The sequence below is a fragment of the Gouania willdenowi genome, chromosome 4, assembly GCF_900634775.1.
Source record: "Gouania willdenowi chromosome 4, fGouWil2.1, whole genome shotgun sequence".
NCBI classification, from domain to species: Eukaryota; Metazoa; Chordata; class Actinopteri; order Blenniiformes; family Gobiesocidae; genus Gouania; species Gouania willdenowi.
In genome coordinates, this window is record NC_041047.1 from 20058047 (window position 1) to 20082504 (window position 24458).

At 40.2% G+C, this 24458-nt stretch overlaps 1 protein-coding gene across 1 annotated transcript in view; it reads left to right on the forward strand.

The window, feature by feature from the left end:
• agbl4 (AGBL carboxypeptidase 4) overlaps nucleotides 1-24458 on the forward strand; it is a 336625-nt gene that overhangs the window by 305137 nt on the left and 7030 nt on the right. The window contains exons 9-11 of the mRNA XM_028443884.1: nucleotides 3159-3270; nucleotides 16680-16832; nucleotides 21400-21562. Coding sequence (XP_028299685.1) covers nucleotides 3159-3270; nucleotides 16680-16832; nucleotides 21400-21562 — 428 coding nt within the window. The remainder of the gene's footprint in view (nucleotides 1-3158; nucleotides 3271-16679; nucleotides 16833-21399; nucleotides 21563-24458) is intronic.

The following is a 24458-nucleotide window of genomic DNA, read 5'->3' on the forward strand; positions in this document are numbered from 1 at the left end:
GGTGACCTGCAACATGCTGGGTCACCTGGTGTCTAATGTTGGGTCACATGATTCAACAGCTCCACATCCATACCTTGTTTTTGTTTAACATTTCATCTTTCCATGAACACAGTTCTTTTCTTTCTGTGCAGCTGTGTAAGACATCCAGGGTTGGGGTCAATTACATTTTTATATTACAATTATGTCTTCAATTATCTCAATTACGTTGACCTGCCTTTATTTCCAATTACAATTACTATTATTGTTTTTCTCCTGAAAGTCAATTACTAAAGTTCAATTACAATTAATCACTATTACTAAGCCTGACGGTCTGAGTTTACCTCATACTGGAATTGATTATAAGCATATATGTGCATGCGCGCGCATGCAACCATAACCTTAACCTTAACCTAATCCAATAAACTTATAAAACACGAGTTCGTTCACTTTGAAAACAAAAATAAACAAAACTGAATTATTTTTTTTTTTCCGGTAGTGCGCATGCGCTTATATGCTCATCGATCTCAGTACGATGTAAACTCAGATCATGACATGGTAAGAATGGTGGCGGGATGCGCTGGGTGCTCGGCTGCTTGGGGCTTGGCTGCTTGGGGCTTCTTCGGATGTGTGTGTGGGGGGCGGTGGCTGCCACTCGGCCTGGGATCTTGGGGGCATCTGGGGGGCTGCTCGGGGGGGTGGCCTGGGGCTCCCTGGCCCCGGCTCTTTCTCCTGGCCTGGCTGCATCTGCGGGCCTGGGGCAGTTCCTCGGTTTGCGGTAGCAGTTATTGCACATATACTGGTCTACGATGCACTGGCACGCCTTGGGATGTGGGACAAAACTCATACTGGGCTTAACTTTAGGCACGTTAATCCCAAATACCTGCTTTAGGTACTACCACTCACTCATTCCCCCTGTTCACAGCCACCACCATTATAGCTAAGCTTCACACTTGTCACTATACTGGCTTGATTACACAAAAATAATAATCACAATATGTTCTACAACTTCACATCTCACCCTCACTGTAAAATAATCTATTCTTCCTCACCTACCTTGAGTCTCTCCTCCCTGCTCCCCCCCACACCTAGGAGTAACACTGCTCTCCCTTTTTATATCCTCCCTATAATAAAATATTTCTTAAACTTCCTTAGGGAGGGCTGATGATGGTCACAATTAACAAAATATGCATTGCTGTCTCATAATGATTGCACTTCTTGTAGTGTTGACCTTTGACAGCATGTGCAGACAAGTAAAAAAAACCAAAAAAAACAAAGTACTTCTGATTCTGATTCTGATTAACCTTCCTCTTGAGTTAGCTTTTTGTTAGCATCTCTTATGATAATGGGTCAGTTTTGACCCATGCCTTAGATCAGCTGTAAAATACAGTAAAACAATTACAGTATCTATCATTGAATTGGTTTTCAACTCTTGTTCACCTTGTTAAGCTTCCTTATCATTGAAAATATTTGTATTAATATTGTCATAAAACCCTTTGATTTTAACTTATTTTTAAATAGTGAAATGATCCTCAAGATAAACAACAGTTACACTTGATGTTTTAATAATTATATGTAACATGGTTCCCTAGTTTGGTTTTTAATTATATTGCAATTGACAGTTTCTATAGAATGTTCATGCCGATTACAACTACAAAGTCAATTACAATTCATTGACGATTACAACAGCAACATGTTTTTTCAATTACGATTACAATTATGATTACATCATAATTGTAATTAATTACTAATTACGCAATTACAATTATAATTGACCCCAACCCTGAAGACAACAAATACTGTACATACTTGTATATAATATCTACCACCACCAAAGGTATATTCTACTTGTGAAATGTCTGCAGGGGACATATTTGCGAAACATTTGTGACCTACATTGGCATTGTCCTAAATTCAGTCCCTATCAGCTATGTAGGGCATTATATTTATCCTCCATTGTTGCACTTAAGAGTCGGAAGTGTAGAGTGTGTGAAGTGCCTTTGAAAAACTTGTACGGGGAAAAAGAAACCTATCTGTCCATGGAGGGTGTGCTTTTTATAGGTCACATTTCCTGCTGCGACTTTTTGTCGGTGTAAAGTTTTACCTCTGAGCATAAAACTGATGCAACAATATCAATAATTTGGTCATCTGTTTATTTTGAGCTCACCACAATTGTATCGTACACAAGTTTTACAGAATAAAATACAATTGGGAAAAAGACAAACCTGCATATGAAAAACATTTTGAGCTCTCAACAATAACAGGTGTATTGTGGAATTCACAAGGTAAACTTATGTAAATTCCAAAACCTGGACATTGCATGGTTCTTAAAGCTATCAACACTAATACTAATACCCATCCATACATGGAGTGCATACCTGCTTATCATGATCACAGGGCTAAAGAACATCCCAGTTAAAAGATAGAAAGGTATGTGAACAACAGTCAATCACAGAGCTCAGACACAAAGACAGACTCCCAAATTACTCGAATAGTAACTCCAAGTAACTTCAGTGTTTTGTTTTTGTGCACAAAACAAAGAAACCAGAGAAATAATAAAAGCCACAAGGGAGAACATGTAAATTTCCCACTGAAAGACCTGAACATGGCTGGACTATAATCATGCTGTCAGACAGTGTCTACCCTGTGTGCCATGGAGCTGCATTAATATACATACAGTATACCCACTAGTTTTTCTTCTATAAAAGCTTCTCCTGTTCTGAGTTGTGTTGGTGTTTGTAGCCAATACCGTTTACCTTTGACACAAGGTGGGGTACACCCTGGACGGGACTCCAGTCCATCACAGGGCAACACACACGCAGTCACACACACACACATCCACAGTGAACCCAATTTACAGACTGTGTACTGTGGAATGAAAGGCAAGGCAAATTTACTTGTATAGCGCATTTCATACACAAGGCAACGCAATGTGCTTTTTATGATCAAAAAGTATAACAGAAAACATTCAACAGCCTAAATTCTATAAGAACATTAAAGTCGGCAAAATAAAAAAAAAAAAAAAAATTCAAATCATCAACAAAACCTTAATAATTTACAGGTAGGCTCAGGGAGAACATGCAAACTTCACAGTAAGAGAACCAGCAGTTTAAGATGCTACTGTTAAAATAAATATTTGATAACTGGAGTTACAGTTTTTGTGTGTGTGTGTGTGTGTACAGGTGTTCTCTGATGGGCTTCGACCTGAATCGTCACTGGCAGGATCCCTCTCCTTGGGCCCACCCAACACTACACGCTGTTAAGCAGCTCATAGTGCAGATGAGCCAAGACCCGGTGAGCACAAACACACACACTCACGCACGCATGCACATACACACACTTAATCCCTGCGCTGTGCTGCAAACTTCAGTATGGTTTGTTGGTCCCTGGTCTACTTCTCTCTGCTTGGTTCAGCATGTTTCTCCAATCTATGTTTATGATGTGAGCACTTTGAACACTCACTGCTGAGGTTTATCAGCACCTTAAGACGATCAGCTCGTTTCTCCTCCTGACTATGCCAAGCATATCACTCAGCACACCCTGCCTTAGGTCGTCAGGTCTACTGTAACTTCCTCCCTCCTCTTAGACCTCAGGCAGAGGAACGCTCCATAAGCAGATAGGTTGTTCTCCTTCTTTGTTCCTGATGTTAATTATAAGCAGAGCGGCAGGTTGGTGGGATTACTGAAGGTCAGTGTGTGTCCTGGGAATACTCTGCCCTTTTGTACACTCCTCTAATCCTGATAAGAGAGAGAGCGGGCTGGGGTGGGATGCAGGGCAGGCCAGAGACGGGGTGAGACGCTGGGCTGGCATTGGGCAGATTAACCTTTTCCTCTGACGCTGACACTCTGATCGATAGATTCTGTCATGGCAGGGTGATCCACTCATGGCTGTCATTCACACACAAACCCGCCCGCACTGAAACACAAAGGCACACACACATCCTAAGTATACAAACTCTCATAAAGCAGGACATGCAAAAATGGGGTTGTCAGCAGGGCCGGCTATATACAGGGGCAAGAGGGGGCAGCGCCCCTCAAATAAATGTCTTTCTCCCTCAAATCAAAGATTATGGTTCCTCACTCCATGCTCATATTTCACAAGAGATGTATCTATTACACTCTGTTCCTGCACGTTTTTACTTGTGTATTAGCAAGCAACCTTGCCTGAAGAAGGTCCTTTTAAGGACCTGTTATGGATAGACGGGGTAGGAGGGCAGGTGGACGATGTTCTACTTCCTTCAGGACCGTGACAAACACCGCCGTGCTCCTCAGACCGCTTCTATAACCGTCGCAAGCGGCGCACCTATGAGACTGTCACACGGACCGGGGGCCGCCGCTCTACACACGACTACAGAGAGCCAGGCTTTTAGCCACAATTTTTTGACCTGTGGAACTACTTTGTAGCCCCGAAATATCACTCTAATGAGCGCACAGTGCGCCGCCAATGCGGACACGCGCAGCCACGGCGCTGCTCCACGCGCATCAAGTACCACACACACACCCCGCAACACCAGGGATAATAAACGCCAGTCTGATGACCCATACTTTGTGGTAAAAGTGCGTGTTATTTATAATATAATAAAACTGGGCCACCATTTAAAGAATGTTTCAACCTCGAAGCCCCCTCCCACAATTCAGAGGCTGACTAATCATTTATCCACCTTTTTTAAACCTGCCAGCCCCTGTAATAAAACACAAACATGAATTACTGGGAATGCTAAAAACTGGGATCACACCACCGTGCTCATCCTCCAGGACCACTACACTGTGGCTATGGAGGCTGAGTTTGAAGCCCTCCTGGGCATGCCCACAGCAGACTGGCGAGAGAGTCGCGTCAGTTCGTCAACCTAGAGACGGATGGTTAGTGCCATGCAGAATGAAGAAGACCAAGAGCACAATCATTCCAAGCCAATAACCATTGCTCTGTATTCATTCAAGGACAGGAACTTAGGAGACTTTGTCACTGCGAAGTCAATGAAACTGATCCAAATGATGGATCTTCATGATGGATTTATCATGGTTGATCCGGACTTAATTACAAGCAGGCTACTGAAGCAGTCAAGTCTTTTAAAGTTGTGAATGACCATGCTGAACGTGGAGTACAGTGCATTGATAACCTGTGATGAAACACAGCTACAATTCCTTCTGAAAGTTGTTGAGGACCATCGCAGATTGTATCCTGATAGCAGGAAATGGACTCTGTCTTGGCTGGACATTGTTAGATTGATTACTGCGTTGTTTAAAATAAAATTGAGAGATCCTCATAAATGTTGTGTAATGTGTTGCATTTTTATAACTTTTGTAAACTTTGCGGCTACTTTCAGCTACCCCTAGAAATAAAGATTAAGTGTTCAAACTTTGCATACAGTGTATTTGTGTCATAAGGAACAAATTAGGGGTTAAGAACTTCACAAATATACACAGTATATATATTTTTTCTTATTTCTTAAGCTCCACCCTACTGACTAAGTGCTGGTTGTCAGATTACACCCTGCATCTTTCAAACAAGCCATTCAATAGATGCATCACTCTGAGTGAGGTTGTTAGTTTGTATTTTATTCATTAATTAATTTATCTTTCAATGCCATTTTCCTCTACAGTGTCATGGGAGTCTGTTGTTGGCATTGGACAGGAAGCTAGTCTGTCACAGGCCAACACTTAGAGACAGCCAAGCACATTACACACCCACTCACGCCTACGGGCAACTTGGATACTGCAGTTAGTTGAGCATACTGTATATGTTTTTTTTTTTTTTGGTTTGGGGACAACTAAGTACCACGCTATTACAAAACGAGCATGCAAACTCCACTCAGCATGGTTTCCATAACCCTCTTCTGTTGAGAAACTAGTCCATCCCAAAATATAATTAGCAGAAATAATATGTAATTTGAACTTTCTATTAGAAGAACTTCAAATGTAGCAAAAAATAAATAAAAATGGTTTAGTCATTAGTGTCCGAGCAAAGAAATAATAAAGAATACGAAACCATTTTGTTTGTAGTTGCTTGTTTACATGTTGCAACCAGAGAGGAGTTTTCTTGGTCCTAAACATGCAATGAAAGCTTATCATTCAGATCTATGTTAATGTCTTAGTATTTTAAGAGTTTTTGTGTCCGCATTCCTCCACAGAGGTCTAACTTTGATTCTAGGACAGAGCTGGTTTCTCCCTTGCATTGGTTGGACTTCCAACAATTAAGTTTTCCCCCATTGAAAATAACAACCCAATCTTACTAAATTTTGTGACATTGATACATAATTTAATGTATTGTTTCATACATTCCAAACAAGATTTTCTCAGATTTTACGTACTGCTGGGCACGAAAATACACTTCAGTTGGAATTTGGTTGACATGCCCACAGACGCCATAACCACTGCGACATCTACGCTTGCATGCAACGATGTACTTGTACGACGACTCGCTTGTTCCACCACGTAAAAGCGTCTTACAGCACGACAAACATGCTGAAATGTGCTGTCACACACAGAACAATTGATACTTTCATTTTTGTGACACTTTCACATTCTCCCTTAAGTTCGGGTTGAAAGTACACATGAGAGAAATTGAGACATTTCCATAGTGACAAACAAGGTCATGGTGAAAGTGGCAGGAATGCACTGCATTGCCATGAGATATGAGTTAATGCTAAGATGCACTACATGGGCTCACTAGATCAATGAAGTGAGTTTGTATTTCATCCGAATAAGAATCCTGAATGCCATTTTCATTACCAATATCAATAACACAGAGCTGTTGAGCATTAACAAACACACAATAATCGATAGAGTGAAGCTCAAAGGCAGCCCACTCAGAAGCTTCCTGATATATAATGTGTCAGTGATTGTATTCTGTCACCAACTTCATTTTTTTCTTTTTTTTTTGTGCAACATTAAAGATCTACAATGTCTGTTTTACATACTGAGTGTAAACAATTCATGTATTTATTATTGTAGTGTTTTTCTCAAAAGTTAAAAGTTACGAGCATCTTAAACTAAAATCTCAATATTAAAAGACACATTTTATGAATCCTCACTGCTCTATATGGAGAGGTGATGTGTGAGAAAGAGGCTGGGGATCACTCATTCACTGCATTTACACAAGTTGGTTTAATTAATGGCAGCATTTTTACAATATTGTTTTACAGTCCAATAAAATGCCCAAAGTGCCACTGGAGTGAGTTTGACTTGTCTGGCAGAGAGCTTGCAGCTCCCAGTCAGCACAATGTTGGACCATATGTTTGTGCTCCTGCTGGTCCGAGGCCCTCCCCCCCTCCCCTCCTCTCCACCTGCTGAACCAATCCAGCAGCTTTTTGCCTGTTGTTGCGCCTGATTATTGCCTTTAGTCCTGCAGAGTTAATTCAGAGGCTTGGGCAACCTTACCTAGTCAGTCTGTCTCTCACCAGTTAATCCCATCAGACACACCGCTCGTGTCTTGGGCTCCCAGATGCCAGTTCCAATGCCAACTGTGCTGCTGCCCTCCATTCATGGTCCACTCACACAGCGAGCATGGAGTCTAATGAGGCAACCAGGGACAGAGAGCTCTGCTGGAGGACTCCATTAACCAGAGATCAGCAGGAGTCACGGCAGAGCTGTTCAGCACAGCTACCATTTGTGGTCCCTTCACGGGCTGCCTGCATTGTGTGGCTGCCTTCTATGAATAAAACAAACACGTTAAAGGAGAATTATTCTTTGCTTTAAGACATTTCTGCAGTTTGTAACACGTTTAACTGACAAATAAATTAAATTTTCAAGAAAGAATTAGCATTAGAGTCTACACTTCAAGACCCTGTAACTTATAAATCTGATAAATGATTTAGACAAATTATTTGCATTTGAATTTAGATCTCATATAAAGCCACATCAAAGTTGGATCCATCAATCCTGATCCATTTTAGTTTTGTGTCAGGACTGTAGGTTTGTATCAACCTATCTACAGTTTTTAAGGCCGATGGCTACTTTATCAGCCAAAGAAAACAATTACGCTCTCACAAAAACCACACAACAGCTTTTTGACACCATTTTTCCTATGAAATCTTAATTCTCTTTTTTTCCCCACAAGGCAAATATTTAATCTTGTACATTTCTACATTTTTCAATGTTAGATGCGTCATCTCTTTATTTTTACTTCTTTTTTTTAGTATCAGATTGTGTGGTTTCCATCTTGTTTGTCATTCGATTTTTTTTTTTCACAAAATTATTGGAAAAATTATATATTTAGGCCTCAAAAAAATAAACTGAGGGTAGGATAATCCATAGTGATGCAGTACCAGTATGCTTGCATTGAGTAAAAATTGATTTTTGCAATAAATTAAAGTAAAGTGTTTAGGTTGGCAAGTTGATACCTGTCTAACCTTAGTCTTTGCAGAGTTTTCTAATGTTTAGTAGCATAAAGCCCTTTGAGTCGCCCAGTGCTAAAATGTGTCATAAAAATGAGGTAGTCGTATTGTCAGAACTGCTATTAATTTCCCCAGGAGTCGGAGCTACAGTAGCTCATCTGTTCAAACGGTCCACAGAGTACGCTCTTTGATCATTATTCAGCTTTGACCACTAATGACCTTGTTGAAGGTCCACTGCTTTTCCTTGGACTTCTTTATACTGACCACTGGAGGGTAGGAACACCCCCCCCCCCCCCCCCCTCCAAAATGTGGAGTTTTCAGAGAACTTCTGGCCAAGTCATTGAGCACTTACATTGTGACTGCTGTCAAACTAGAAATAGAAGATAAATCATCTAAAAACAAGAGTAATTTACCCATAAATGCAACAAAAGGATGAAAGATGGCTAAATTTGTTGACAGCTGAGTTTTAAAATGTAACATCATTACATTTATGAACCATTAATAAGGAATGCAACACATCATGTATTTGATTTAGTTGTATCGAAGAAAATTATAAATAACCCTGTCTGCATACTTCCATCTATGCAACATGAACCATCTGCGCCCCTTCCTCACCACCTCCATCCTTGTGCACAGCCTTGTCACCTCCCGCATACATCACTGTAACTCACTCCTATTTGCTCTTCCTCATAAATCTCTCCATAAGCTTCAACTGGTTTAGAACTCCACTTTACGCATCATTACCAAAACCCCTTCCTTTCACCACATAATGTCATCACAAACCACACTGGCGACCAATTAAACACTACATTGAATTTTAAAACCTCTTGTATATGCATTAACGCCCGCCAAGACCTCGCCCCTCCCTTTCTGATCTCCTCCACATCGCCATTTCCACCCGATCCCTCAGATCATCTTCCTCCATCCACCGCATGGTCCTCGCCGCTCGCCACCACGGAAAAACATCCACAGCGCCAAATCTCTACCTCTGTTCTTTCTCATTCTTTCTTTAACTGCTCTGTTCATTTTATTTAATTTTGTAATACTGTAATGATCTTTTATCCCCTATTTTACAATAATTTGATGTATCATTGTTTGATAACTGGACAGTGCCCTGGAGTGCTAATTATTATTATTATTATTTATATTATTGTTGTTGTTGTTGTTGTTGATAATAATAATAATAATTGATTTGTCGACACTTTAGCGTATCATTTTGATATAGAAATGTAGTAGACAGTAATTCCCTTCATCATCTCATGACCCAAACAAGTCATTGACTCACTTTTGGACCAAATGATTGGAAAACACTGATTTTACCAGCTGTGAGGGACTGATGCCCTTTCCAGGGTGTACACTCCGCGAAGCACCCTTTGGGAACAAACGGGTCAGACAATGAATGGATGAATGAATGAATGAATGAATGAATGAATGAATGAATGAATTTTACAGCAGATGATGACCCAAGCGTCAGTACTATTATAATGAGCTCATTTGCAATATGTAATACTCACAATGGCTCAAAATGGCTAAATGTTAGTTTTTGGTTGCCGATCAGTCCAACTTGTAGTTAATTCTGGAATGGTTATGTCTATACATGTATTGTGTTTAAATCCCTCCCTAATTTAAAATGGGCTTTTAAGAACTCCTTATTGAAAAAGTGGGACTGAGCTGCTGCCATTGTGAGAATGTCGAATTGTTCTCTGTCATTGTGAAGGCGAGGCCGCTCAAACAGTTTTATAGAATTCCATCATTTACCATCTGCAGGCTGAACATTGGTCAGCAGGGAAAATAGCTGAAAGAGTCAGTGATGCAAGGAGCCATAATCTGTTCCCAAGCTACCCTGTTGTTTGTTTTGAAAAGAGAGAAATGGAAAAGTGAGGAGAAAAAAAAAAGAGACCAAAGAAACAAATGGACCCATCTTCTTCCTAAATCGCTGCTTTTCCAGCTCATTTATCAAACGCAGAAGAAGAATTCCTTTTGATTGGATGATTACTAAAGGCATTCATCACCGGCTGATGTATCTCCACCAATCTGACACTGCCGTTTTGGATAATTTGTTAGGGATGACAAAGAGGTCAATTTTTCCCTGGCTTATATTTAATCTTTTTAATATATTAGAAAATTAATTTTGGACCCTGCCACAGTATAGATGAATTTTGCACCTTGAAATCCTCTCTAATGCCCTCCTGGTGTAGCTTCCACAGTGTTACACCACAGTTCCTCTCTTTTTCTGTCTGCGTTTCTTGTTCAATGGTCAGATTTGCCTTGTGTGTGAAGTTGGCAGCCTCTGTACTTGTGGTTTTTGTGGGTATTTTAGTCTTTTTCTCCGCATTCCCATCATCTCCTGCCTCTCTCTGTGTTCATTAAAATGTCCTCTGGTGTCAGCCAACCATTTCTGATCCATTTCTGAGATTTACGGCCAATTTTTCCCCATCATCCCTGCATCGTTTCAATCCTTCTATCATCCCTCTCTTTATTCTCCCTCCATTGGAAGCTAAATTGTCTGCTTTTCACAAGAAACTCTCATGCTCTGGCAATTTCTATGCCATTTTCCTCAACTTAGTTCAAAGGCTCTTATCCTAATTTTTTTTTTTTTTACATAACTGTTTCTCCCTAAATTCTTTTTGCTGTATTTTTGTCTTATCTTCCTCTCTGTGCTCATCGCCCTCTTCTTCTCACAATCCAATAAAAACCCTTCTCACAGATGTGGCAGACTGTGCAACATTAACCCAACCAAAGCAGAGGGCTGCCTGCATCCGTTCAGCTTGATTACAAGTCACCTCTGTGTTCATAAACAGACAAATACCACCATCAATTTCAGAGACTGGGATAAAGAGAGAGAGAGGCTCAAGTAGATGAGGCAGAGTTTGGTGTCATTTACTGGCATCCATGAAGCAGGTCAAACCATCTGCCAAGCTGTGGCTCTGGTACAACATTGAAGGGTCAGTGAGCTTGTATCTCATTAGCCGAGCATGGTTCTTTAGCTAAAGGATTATTATTAACTCAGAAGTTTTACTGACTTCACTGGTACCTATGTGTCTCAGACGAAAGATACAAGGTTTGGCAACTAGTGGTTACAAAGCTTGTAATAGAAGAAGACTTGACAGGTTACATTCTAGACAAGCAATTTAAAAAAACACTAATATGGCCATTTTTAGAAACTTGAATTAGCCTAACGTAGACGGTGTTGTGCAGAAGAAAACTGGAGTTCTTGCCTTTAATTGGGATACATTTTCAGTTTAATTTGTTTCCCGAAGTACCTTTGGCACAGTTGGGAATTGTACATTTAATGTTGGAATTAGAGGGTTGGAATAATGTGTGTCCACTGGTTGGGTTTTGTAAAAAATAAGGAATAGATTAAGGAATATCCTATAGAGGCCCTGTGCTTTGGAATAGTTTACCTCCCCAAATAAGATCCATATCCTCCTACTCACTCTTTAAAAGGCAGTTAAAAAAACATCCATTCATGAATCTTCCACATTGCATCTAATTACTTCTTGCCCTCTCTCATTTAACTCACATCCACTATAATTACAATCCACGTGTAATATGTATGTTTGTATTTGCATGTGTATGAATATATGTACTGTATATATGTTTTAAGTTTGTATTTCTCTTTTGATCTTCAATTAATATTTTGTTCATTATCTTCATTTGTCTTTTGATATTATTTTTTGTGAACTTGGTTCATTTATTAGTTTTCCTCATATATCAAAGATCATTTGTGCATTTTGTGTCATGAGTTTGTTTATTAGCATTTATTTTATATTGTTTGTGTTTACTGAAAGGGGTGGAGCTCTTGGACTTCGTTCCCTCCTTGCATCTTAAATGTTGTTTTATGAACATGTGGCAAATAAATAAATGAAATAAAATAAATTTATATGGTTTGTGAGAGTAAAAATGTTCCTTCATCCCTGTTGAAGCTCCACTTCCTGATCTACATGGCTTCTTTGATCCGGCGTTTATTGGTCCGTCTTCTCCCGAGACCATCGGGCGACAATGGGGTGTTGCCAGTCTGAGAGAACTCTCAAGTTGGCCACGCCCAGAAATAACACAATAAGGGCTCATGAAAGCGATCAGTAGATGCCTCTGAAGAAAACTGACGGTCAGGAGATCAAAGTAAATTTCAAAGTAAATTTCCTGAATAGAATTGCCAGAATAAACAAAACCATAATCTATTATTTCAAAAAAGAACACAAAATAAACTTGCTGGAATTGTTACGTTTCAACACATTTCATCTTTTTCACACACACAGCTGTGTTTCCCATTCTTTAAATACTGCACAAACTACGGAAACGCTGTGGAAACTTCGTCCGGTATAATAGAGGTCTATGGCATACACTACGTAACAGTACGCGTTACTGTAACACGTGATCTTGTAACACGTTAGTCCCAGCACTGTTTGTATCGTAGAAGAGTTTGAAGTTCTATGATGACAATATTGCAGTCAATGGCTTTGCTTATATGCTTTATTAACCTCAACGATAGTGAACAGCTGCAGTTTGCTATTTTCATATTGTGTTGTGTTTACCAGAGTCTAGAATACCATAATGTTTGTCATGGGTCTTGTTCTGCAGATGGTTTTAGTTTTTTTTTCTCTTATCAGCTGTGAACATAGCTGTGAAAAGCTACTTTCACAGCTGTGAAAGTAAAGTGCAGTTTTTGTCCGACAATCCAACATTTTTTTTCAAGACGTTAATAGTAAATATTTGGCCTTCTTTTAACATGAAACTAATATTTCAAGACCCTTTTATGTGCCTAACGGTCTGACAAGCAGAGGTCGTTTGACTTCCCTGCACCGGGAGAACTTTCTCTCAAACAGAATAATACTGCCTGCTTTAAAACGATTTCTCACATTTAAGCACCTATCACAATCCTAGATGTTTTATGTGTTTAATGTTGCATGATATGAAAAGTAGGCTCCACTTTTATTCCTGAACAAGCACCAATTCTCCTTCGACTTTAAAGGTGTGCAGCTGATACAAGAAGCTTTATTCAGGAGCTTGTAATCCTGCTTCAATCAACTCCTTTTTCCTTTCCATGTACAGATAAGCCTAGCGTTTATGGCTCTCTCTCCGCCCTACCGCACCCTGCTCTAATTAATATGCAGCAGATAAGTACTTGTCTGACAAAATTCATTCGTTTGACCTTCTCAGTTTTACACTAAACTGTTTGCAGCCACTGCAAGTTCACCACAAGTTGAGAGTAACCAGGGGTTACTGCGAATTTGTTTTCATCACGGAGGTTCAGTTTGGACCTCCCTTTTTCTCTCTCGCTCAGTCAAATTATCTTCTGACTTTCATTCAGCATGCAGTCCCTGTTTCTTAATTGTACCTAATTGCTTAATTACAATTTCAAATGAACAATTCTAGATGCGAGAGCGGGGTTGGTAATTGAAGCATCAATCACAGAGGTTGGGCCTCCAGAACCATCTCTGTGTGATTGACAGAGCATTAACGGTGCGATGTTGTCAGTCTGAACATGACATTGTGTCTGCTCCACGCCTGTTACTGCTGAGCCACTCGCGTCCTTGAAGGAGACCTTCACAGCTTCCTGTGGGCAGAACAAGATCAAATCTGAACCTAGTTTCCATTGTGCTGAAAGGTCGGACTTTCAAAAAATTCAGAAAATATACAACAGACCCTTTTTAACATGTTTTAAAATAATTTCATTTTAAAAAAGGTTTACTGGGAAAAACGAAAAAGGAAATGATTATTTTATTGAAATAGAATTATAAGCATGAACCTCCTTCTGATTGTTTACTTCGGCTAAAAAAGAGTGGTGGGACGATATACAATATTCATGAGTTATAATGATAGACGATACTGGGCTAGGAAACTGGAAAAATAAGTTTTTTATAACTAGAACATTTTACGCAGCAAATATTTCATATATAGACAAGTTTATTTTTAACAATATAAACATATCTATGTTTTCCGGAAGCAATTGAGACCTTTGGACAATGGCTTTGTGCCCTACTGTTAATAAGACCCTTACTAAGTCTCATCCTTCCTAAACAACTACTATATTTCTTTTTTGTTGAATCAATGTGACATTGATGCTTTGGGATGAAATAATTGATGTTTTCCGGTAGAAATCTGATAATCTCATTTAAAGATAATGGACTTCTTTTATTAATCATGCTTCCAATCAAGTTATGTCCAAAACATTTAGGACCAAATATAGAACTCTTTACAATAAGATGTCTTCCTTTTTATCATTGCTTTCCATGTAATTCTTATTCAGAATGGGAGACTTTATTAGGCCAATTTTGGCCTCCAAGCCTTAAAATGAAATGCAACCCATCACAGTAATACACTTTAGATGATAGGTCTAAAGCAGAATAATAAAACTTTATTACTATTCCATGTCAGAAATAACTTTGAGGTTATTTCAACTTTTCAGCATTTGGATATCTTGTTGTCGTCATGTCATATTTACTATATCTATAAGGGAATAGCGTTTTAATTCAATGTTTAAGTGCTTTCTTAGTTGTTATGCCGTTATTGCTAAGAAGATTATAAACTTAACAGATTTTGATGGAAATGAGAAAGCACAATTTAAAAATGTCGGTGCAGCATTTAATACAGATCATTGGCCATTTTACTACTAATCCACGCATGCATTCTAGCTAAACAACCTGCTGCTATGGAAACAGTTGTTGATTGTATGCTCAAGGTTGCCATTTTTTTGTACAATGCCACACTTGGGTAAATTAGGGTATTCTTAGGTACAGACAGGACTTAATTCCAACCCCAGTAAATGTCAGTTCTACTTTTTATTGCTTACTTTGCTGAAACCTTTGTCATTTTTTTTTCTTCTATTGAGTTAAAGTTTTGGTGTAAATAAAAACACTGGTAAATTTGATTTCATATCAAACCCCTCTCACGATGCCCTTTTGATCAGCTGACAGTCTTTCTACTTCCCATTCTCTCTCCTCCCCCCTTTATCCTGATGCATCCTCCCATCATTCATCTCCACCAGAGGGGGGAGACCCAGGTGATTATTAGGCTGCTTTCCCTTGGCGGTACCCTGCCTGTTTTTTTTTTTTTGTTGCCTCTTTTAGTGTCACTTTCTCTCTTTTTTTCCTTTTTTCTCCCTCAGTATGTATTTCTCCCCCGCACTCTGCCATGTTTCACTTGGCTGCATTTAGCTTTTCTTTTGTTGCTCATGTTGCTCTTTTTTCTCATGTTTTCCTGGTGTTTCTCCAGCTCCTCTCTCCCTTCCCCACCATCTCTTGCTACTGTTCCTCTCCTCTGGGGCTCCATCCATCAGGTTGTCGGGGGCTGCTAGCGGCCGACTCCCAGCCACCATATTTCACCGCCAGCCAGCCAAGCAGCTGACAGCACAGCCACGGCCAGGAAATTGCTTTGGCTGTGAGCAGAATTTCAAACACAAGCACACTGCGTCGCTGCGTTCGCACAAGCGCTGCCTCCTTCTCTCTCTCCTGCCAATCTCTCCAAACACATCTCTATGTTCTCTTTTTTGGGTTCCCCTTCTTCTCTGTTTGTTGTTACGCACTAATTCTCCTCTTTTCTCTCTTTTCTGCATCACCAACTCTGTTTTCACACCCACAGAACCACAAATGTGTGATGGTCTTTCTTTTTTTTCCTTTATCCGTCTTTGTTGTTCCTTCGTCCTCTCCCCCCTTCCTTCTTCTCCGACTATCTCTCCCTCTCATTACCCGTCCTCTCATCTTTCCCACCCTCTTCTCCACTTTATGACCCATGGAGAGCAAGGTGTGGTGCAGAATCATCAATGAGCAGATGGTATCGAAGGGAGGGAATGAGATGAGAAAAAGGAAGGATAAAACTTAGAGAAAGAAGAAAGTAGTCCAACACCCTGTTACTCTTCTCTAAGCCAGAATCCTGCTTTGATTTCAATTATTTTTACCACACGATGAAGGTATGGATGAGGACAGGGAGCCATAGCAGAGTCGATCCAGAGATACGGATCTCATGAAATCCATTTTGCACGGAATAGGCTTAAGAGAAAAGACATTACACACTCCATATGAAGTCGATATTAACCTCCAACACAAGTTTGATGGATGTAATGAATCTGGATTATCTACAAGGACTGCGTGAATGTGTGTGTGTGTGTGTGTGTGTGTGCGTGTGTGTGTGTATGTGTGTGTGTGTGTGTGACCTTCTGAAGGACAGCCCGACTGCTCGGTTTGCTCATTTCTGATACAAACTTCCTCCTCTCTGTATGTGGAGGTTTCAGACTCACACCGTTCCCTTTGGGAACAAAGATGTTTCTCAGTAGAGAAACTGGTGTGGGATAACAGAAAAATGATCTCCAACTGGTTTTAAATGTTCTCTTTGTGTTTGTGTCTCTCTTTTCTTCATCCCTTTCTTCAATTAGAGAGGAAGCTTGGAGTTCTACATTGATGTCCATGCCCACTCCACCATGCTGAACGGCTTTATGTACGGCAACGTGTTTGAGAATGAAGAGCGTGTTCAGAGACAGGCTGTCTTTCCCAGGCTGCTGTGCCAAAACGCTCCCGACTTCTCTCTTGTAAGTTACACTTGACAGTGAGTTGGTCTTAGTGCTCTGGGTTCAGTGAAGAAGAACATTAAATGCTCTTTCTGTAGAAAATGGTTTTTCTGAAGATACACCATGTCATGTTATGACTCTGTTGTAGATTGCACTACGTGAACTGACATGTAATGAACTGAACTTGTTCAAATGAACAACTAGGTTGAAATGGTTACATCCTATGATCCTTAATAATCAAGATGTCTCTCTGCTTAAACACACTAGGATACATTAAATGTGTTAACATGCTTTGCAGAAGACCTGATAGAGCAGGTATCTAAAACATACAGTACATACTGTATGTGTGGACCTCCTTAGGTGAAGTTTGAAACCATTCATGTGGAGCATCTACACTGCTAATAACCCCAATTTAATTAATAGTTTTTTCATTATAATATTTGAAATCAGTGCTTTTAGTTACTCCACTGGGATACAATCCCTTGACGGTAAACAGATAAAAGAGGAATGAATGAATGACTGAATGAAGGTGAAGATATAACAAATTCAAACCCCCAACCCTTCGCATCCTGCTTTTTGTGTCCTTGGTCAAGGCTTTGCCCACATTGCCTCGTATGAATGGGTATGAATTGTGCATGAATGTTGGTAGTGGTCAATGTAGGCACAAAATGGCAGCCACGCTTCAGTCAATATGCCCTGGGGCAACTGTGGCTACATTGTAGCTTACCCCCACTAGTATGACTGATGTGAATGACTGGTGTGAATAAATAATGGTTTCTGTAACATGCTTTGAGTCTCCACAAACAAAGTGCTATATAAATCCAAGCCATTATTATTATTATCACCATTCAATCAGCAAAAATCCCAATCATGAGTAGTTACGTAAACGGAAAAAAAACTTTTTTTTGGTGAAACTTCTCCTTTAAGTGATCATAAAAATCAATTTGCTGTGTAGATTTGCACTGAATAGAAGTAAAGTGTTGTGATGAAACAGACAACTAAAAAAGTAGGCTGGGATATATTCTGGATGGACGCGGCAGGTGTTCTGCTCAGGCGTCGTCCTCTCCTCTGTGGCTAAATCTGGGTTTGTTTGGACAGGAAGGATTGTGTAACCCGAAGGGGACACCGAGGGGAAACAGAAAAGGAAATAAAGTGTTGGAAAAGAACAGAGGACATAGAAAAGGAACAGAAGAGAGCAAGGTGTGGAAGTGGATATCCAGTCTTTGTCTGCGGTGCCCCTCAGCCACACATGCTGACACTAATAACGTCTTTTCATACAGACACATTATCCACCGAGCTGTTTCCTCTCAGTTGTGTGTACCTTGTGTTGACCTTCATTTTCTCACTCATGGTGACATTTCATAGCACAGTCACTTACACACATCATAAAGAGTAACCTTTATTGGCCATTGACACGCTGGATGCAGTGAATAGTCAAGGCAGGCAGATGTTCCTGCTCACATGTATGGAAATGTCATTTATTGTCCCTGTTCATACGCCGTGCTTTGCGTACAGTGAGTAAAAAACACTATTTCAGGCGAATCGCTCTATTTTCTCTGTATTTTTTGTTTGACAGCCCAACCCAGGGGTCATCTCCTTCCCTGTGCTTTTGTCCCTCTGCCCATTCAGCACTACCAAGAGCGCAGTGCAGCAGTACAACACAATCATAGCAGAGTCCCACTGGTGACCACCAAGTCTGCATTTCAGCAAACTTAGTCTCACAGACGCAGAGTGGAGTGACAGTGGATGGAAACTTTCCCATCCCAAGGCAGTGAAACATTTGGGTAGATCAGTGGACCTACACAAGAAAATAGTTCTGCTTTGACCAGCTTGTTTTTCTAAGAGACATGCTTTACAGCTTGTAATGTTCCGCTGTGCTGTGAGTTTTTAAGTCATGAATCCAGAACAGGCCTGTGTCCCTTTACCAGGTAAACTGTCTAAGAAAAACACTAAACTCTACATTTCTTCCGGAAGAGATCAAACACCTCTAATGACAAAGTGTTAAAAAGCGCGCACACACACACACACCCCTTTAGTTTACCAGTTAATGTTGCAGACTGTGATTTTGCACATCAAGCTTTTCTTTTTCTTTGGATCAAAATCAAAGAAAGCCACATTAGCTAACATTATTCCTGTACCTTATGTTGTTTTTATGATAACTGTGTATGTCTGGCTTGAATTTTTGAAGTGTAAATGTAGTTGGGAGGGCCGTGTGCAATTTTTTTGTACTTTGTGTAATTCTTTAAAAAATATATTCTTGTCATTTTGTTGATTTTCCTTCAACCTACAATTGAGATCGAGAATTACGTGTTTTGGAAAGATCATTAAAAATAGATATTGCTTCGTTATTTGGCTTAACAGAAGAACTCATCAACACTCATTTATTTTGGGTCAAATTTGGGGTGTTGAAATCGACAGTTTTTTTTTTTTATTAACGTGAGCTTAACAAAAGTTCATTTGACTGATGTCTTAAACACGAGCCCATTTGAACCTACATTTGCATTTATTTTCTGATCATTTAAGCAGCATCATTAGCTGCTTAATGTCCCTGTGGGTCTGTGAGCTAAATGTGATGATTGACAGGTTGCATAAAGTTTGTTTTAAAAGCTTTTTTGGTTGTAAACAATGCTGATCAGTGTTGTGATAGTGAACCAAAGTAGGGAAACATAACATTCAGCAGAAAGATCAGAAAGGTTGTAAAGCTTTGTGGAGCGAGGAGCAGTGCAGTGTTGGGTTTATTACTATAACCAACATTGCATTACTCATAGTCATTTGTTCTTTCTTCTTAAAAGAAATATGAATTGTACATGTGCAGCCAAGATTTACGACCTAATATTAATCTGTTCTGGTCTGCCCTTTTTATTTGTTTTATTTCATGAATCCTTACTGAACCTTGAATAGATTTAAACTTTATCCAAATCAGTGCCCGCTTGCAATGTAACTCAGAAAGGGACTCATACTCACAACCTTCAAGTTTTTTATTTGGTTTTTGTTTTTAGATTCAATGCAAATGAGAATTGCACTTACAAATTTTCCTTAAAAAGTTTAAGATATTTAAAAAGAAAAACAATGTTATGTACTATGCATTGTTCTTATGATGGATGCAAATCATTATGTCATACATAAAGACACAGTAGACACTGTAAGGTGATTTTTATACGATTAAGGTGTCTGTAAGGAGTTTAGGCATTCCTTCTGACAGTGGATTTTATAGTTACCATCTATTTGGGGAACAAACTCTTAACCGTCTTAGTGAATATATATCTGTCTGTAATTGTCTGACTTGGTGTGTTAGCCTTGTATTGAACTGGTGACGATGGATGGATGAATGGATAGATGGATGGATGGATGGATGGACACTTTTGATGCAATTTTCATTTAAGGGTTGGAGATTTTCAAAAGCTAACATCATTTTGAGTGTAGCCTCCCTGACGGCTCCGCCTTTACCCCCCTCGCCCCTCCTCTCTGTGCTCCGTCTCACTCACATGCATGCGCACAGCTGCTGCAGAAGAGGAGCTCAGCTCATCGCTTGTATTGTGTAGAAACGTTGTTGTCTCATGTCTCATTCAGCAGTAAGTGAACAATAAACTTTACCATTATATACGTTCAAGACATGATCAAAAACTGTTTGAACTCTGTCAGTGGTGACGCGCTTTCAGTGTGAGCTCATGCATGCGAGGGATCGAGAACGAGCAGGGAGGCAGGGAGACGTGATTGGTTTAAAATAAGGTTTGTTTTTTTCCATTGGTCTAAGTTATTACAGGTTTACAGCTGCTACAGATGACAGATGTCCTTCGTTCCTTTTTCAGAACACATAAGATCTTAATTTCTGTCAGGACATAAAGACAATTTCAACCAAGAACTTAAAAAGTGTATCTGGAGAAATCACGTACCCTCGCTTTAACCCAATCTATTTGATGAGGTGTATGTTTCATGTCACAGTGAGGTGACGAGGTCCAACGCGATCTCTGCATTTTTTTCGTTGCTGCGTGACACGATTTTCAAACCCAACGTAATTGGATTCGAAGTTATTTTGAGCAGTTGCATCTTATTATAACTCTTCATTTAGGGTTAGGGTTATGGTAAGAAAGTTTATGGTTAAGGTGTTAACTCCCATTGAAATGCATCACAAATGCCACAACATTGCGTGCTGCGCATCACAAATACATAACATTCTCTGCCGCATACGAAATACGAGGAAATTGTGTTGGTGCACATGAAAAATTAATCAGTCAATATAGAGTCAGTGTCACAAACTTTGTGAGAGTGGGCTGTGAGGTCATGTAAAGCTTTACTTAAAAGTGACGGGGTTTTAGCCAACCACAAGACAACAATACATGCAATTTAAATTATGAATATAATATAAAATATTATAATTTTCTTTTCATTTGACCTTTATTTATACAGATTAGTCATTGAGAACAAGTTCTCATTTGCAATGACGACCTAGAAACAGTTAGGGTTGAGCAACTTAATCTATTTGGATTTCAACCGGCAATCATCCAGTTACATATTCATATTTAAAGAGAAACTCCCATGATATAACACAGACAAAGCCCTCACAAGTTGTCCCTGTGTGTGTCTCTAGTCCAACACTTCCTTTAACCGTGACGTAGTGAAGGCTGGGACAGGTCGACGTTTCCTTGGCGGTCTCCTTGATGACACGTCCTACTGCTACACTCTGGAGGTGTCCTTCTACAGCTACATGACAGCTGGCAGCACCGCCCCTGTGCCCTACACCGAGGAGACCTGTATCCTTTACTGTGTGGGAAGTATCTATAAAACTAAATGTTGAGAGCTTCTGAAGTTATAGGTCTTCATTTAAACTGCTCTAAAAACATTCACAGCTTCTTGCATCAATGATGTCTCGGCTAAATCTAGCCCGACCATTGAGTAATCATTGCAGCCATTGTTGAAATACTTGCTTATGTGTGCACATAATTGTTTGTGTGTGTCAGATCATGCATACCCACTAAAAAAACATGTTGCTCTTTTGTTGCCTCTTGTTGCGACAGATGTGCAGTGACAGAATCTGGATGTGATAACAGCCTCTATTGATTTCATTTACAAAGGAGAGCGGACAAAAGGGGGGCTTGTGTTGGCATGTGCACTTTGTGTGTGTGTGTGTGTGTGTGTGTGTGTGTGTGTGTGTGTGTGTGTGTGTAGTTGATGCTTTGATTTGTGAATGAAACAATGGAAATAAGATACCTGTGTCTCTCTCACACACACACACACACACATCATTGAAACAGAAGGTCACAGGTGACTTAATGGAGGCGGGTGTGAGGAGGTTTTTCTTCCAATGACCTCCTCTTGGCTCCTGAGAGCCGGTGGTGGCGGTCTGATCTTGGCGATAGAGTGAGTGAGAATAGGAAGGTTGAGAGATCTAGAGAGAGCGATAAGGACCCTACATATGAAAAGTGTGAGCTCTTCTACTGATAGCAGGTGAAGGGGTGGCCAATCAAAGATGATGTGGCCCTACTGCCCTCTAGTGCCACGAGCTGGTACTTTCTGCTTTGCCAAGGGTATCCCATGTGTTCATTCATTATTGCATGAAAACATTTGGCTTACAAGCTATTATTACTTTCAAGTTGAGGTTGTATGTGATGCACTTGACATAACTTTGAATTATTTTAAGTTCTACACATGTTTGTTTATACTTGAAGGTTGTGAAACTGTGTTCAAGGCAAAGTGAGAAAGGCAAGCAAAGGTTTGGAAGGACTCTTGTTTGCTTGCCAACAGTTTGTCGGCGTGCTGCACTCTTGATAAGGGAGGAGTCTGAAGGGGAGGAGCTCCGCAGGGTGAATCGGGCAGCACTGGGACCTGCTGTAGAGCGGTGATTGGGGTCAGGCAGGTTGAAGAAACACAATGTGTCAGTTTTCACGCCCCAGTGGTCGACTCAATGGAGCGTGCAAATCATCAACAGAGACCTTTGGCATCCACCTGCCACTCTTTTCACTTATCTCACCTGACACATACTCTGTCCTCTAAACTAATACATCACAAATAAACAATGACCTGAGCACTAACTTGTCTCAGCTTTCAAAAACACCGTAGTCATTATCCTTCTCCACACTGCACTGCTGTGGGCCAATGTCGCTAAATCAAGAATCTTAACCTACAGCAATGACTTTAGTCACAGTGCTTATAGAAAATTACTCAATTTAAGCTGTGTAAAAGTGTGTGTGTGTGTGTGTGTGTGTGTGTGTGTCGCCTTTGGTTTGTGATTCCTCTCTTCTCGCTTTCGTCCTCTGCTCCGTCCTTTCCTCTCATCTCATCACAGACCATAACGGCTCATTATATCATCTAGTCAAGCTGAGAATCATCTTCTGTGAAACAGCAGGGACAACCTCTCTTGTGTTCCTCTCTACTTTTTGTCCTCTGATCGGTCAACACCTGTGTCTCTATCTAATGTGTACCTGCGTAAATCTTATTTTAAATGTTAAATGCTATTGCAGTTGAAGAATTTCTGGCAACACCATGATCTTTCACAAATAATGCAAATAAGCAAGTCCACACTGGATCACTTTACTCTTCCGTCTTCTCTAAAACCTCACAGCAGTTTGACACAAGCTTTGTAAATGTTTTGGACTCTGCTTTTATAAAAGGCAAATGACAATTGGCATCTGCAATGGACTGGTGTCCTGTCCAGGGTGTTAAGCTGTCTAACACCCATTGAGAGCTGGAGATATGCATCAGCAGAGCCCCCAAGACCCTGTACAGGAATGAGCGGATCAGAGGATGAATGAATCAATGACAATTGAACAAAAGCAAGATGAGCTTAAACAATATTGATCACTTACAACATTCTGAAGCAAAGAAGAGTGTGTTTGTTTTTTGTACATTTGGTTAAAACATCACTGATTTACAGTTTTGGCTCTGAAATTATTACCAGGAAGCAGGATGAATCATAGTTGAGAGAATCTGGGATCTCGTTCAAAACACAGCTTGACACTTAGTGTGTGTGCGGACGTGTGTGTGTATGTGTGTCTACTTGCGTGCATGTGTATAGAATCTGTGTTTTTATAGCTTACGTGTGTGTTTTTTTTATTGTGGAGCTACAATGACCTTTATGACTTTGAGCCTCTTTCCCTGGATGATGTCGGTCAGGTTATTCCTGCGTTGAGTTTTTCCTGTCGCAGTCCAGCACACAAAGATTTTTAAATCTGTTTTTTTTTAATTTATTTTTTTTACTTTAAACATTCTGCTGCCTCCTGTCAGTGCACAGATTCGCAAAGAAATCCATTTGATAGTGTTCCCATCAAAGCTAGTCAGTGACAATCTAATCAAGTGCAACACTGTTGGGTGATTCAGCAGGATTGTGTGTGTGTGTGTGTGTGTGTGTGTGTGTGTGTGTGTGTGTGTGTGTGTGTGTGTGTGTGTGTGTGCGTGTGCGTGTGTGTGTGTGTGTGTGGAAACACTGCTCACCCCAATGATAGACACTCCTCAGTCTTTTCATCTACACGTGATGTGTCTCTGACAGAGCAACAGCTCCTGCGTCTCAGCAAAGCAGTGGGACACCATGAATACCACCAGAGCTGCTGTCTGTACCCAATGACACACAAACCCATTGGACGAGCTTCTGACAAGCATGCAAATGAGAATGCTCGGAGGCAAATGTGTTTTACTTCCTCACCTCATGCACGT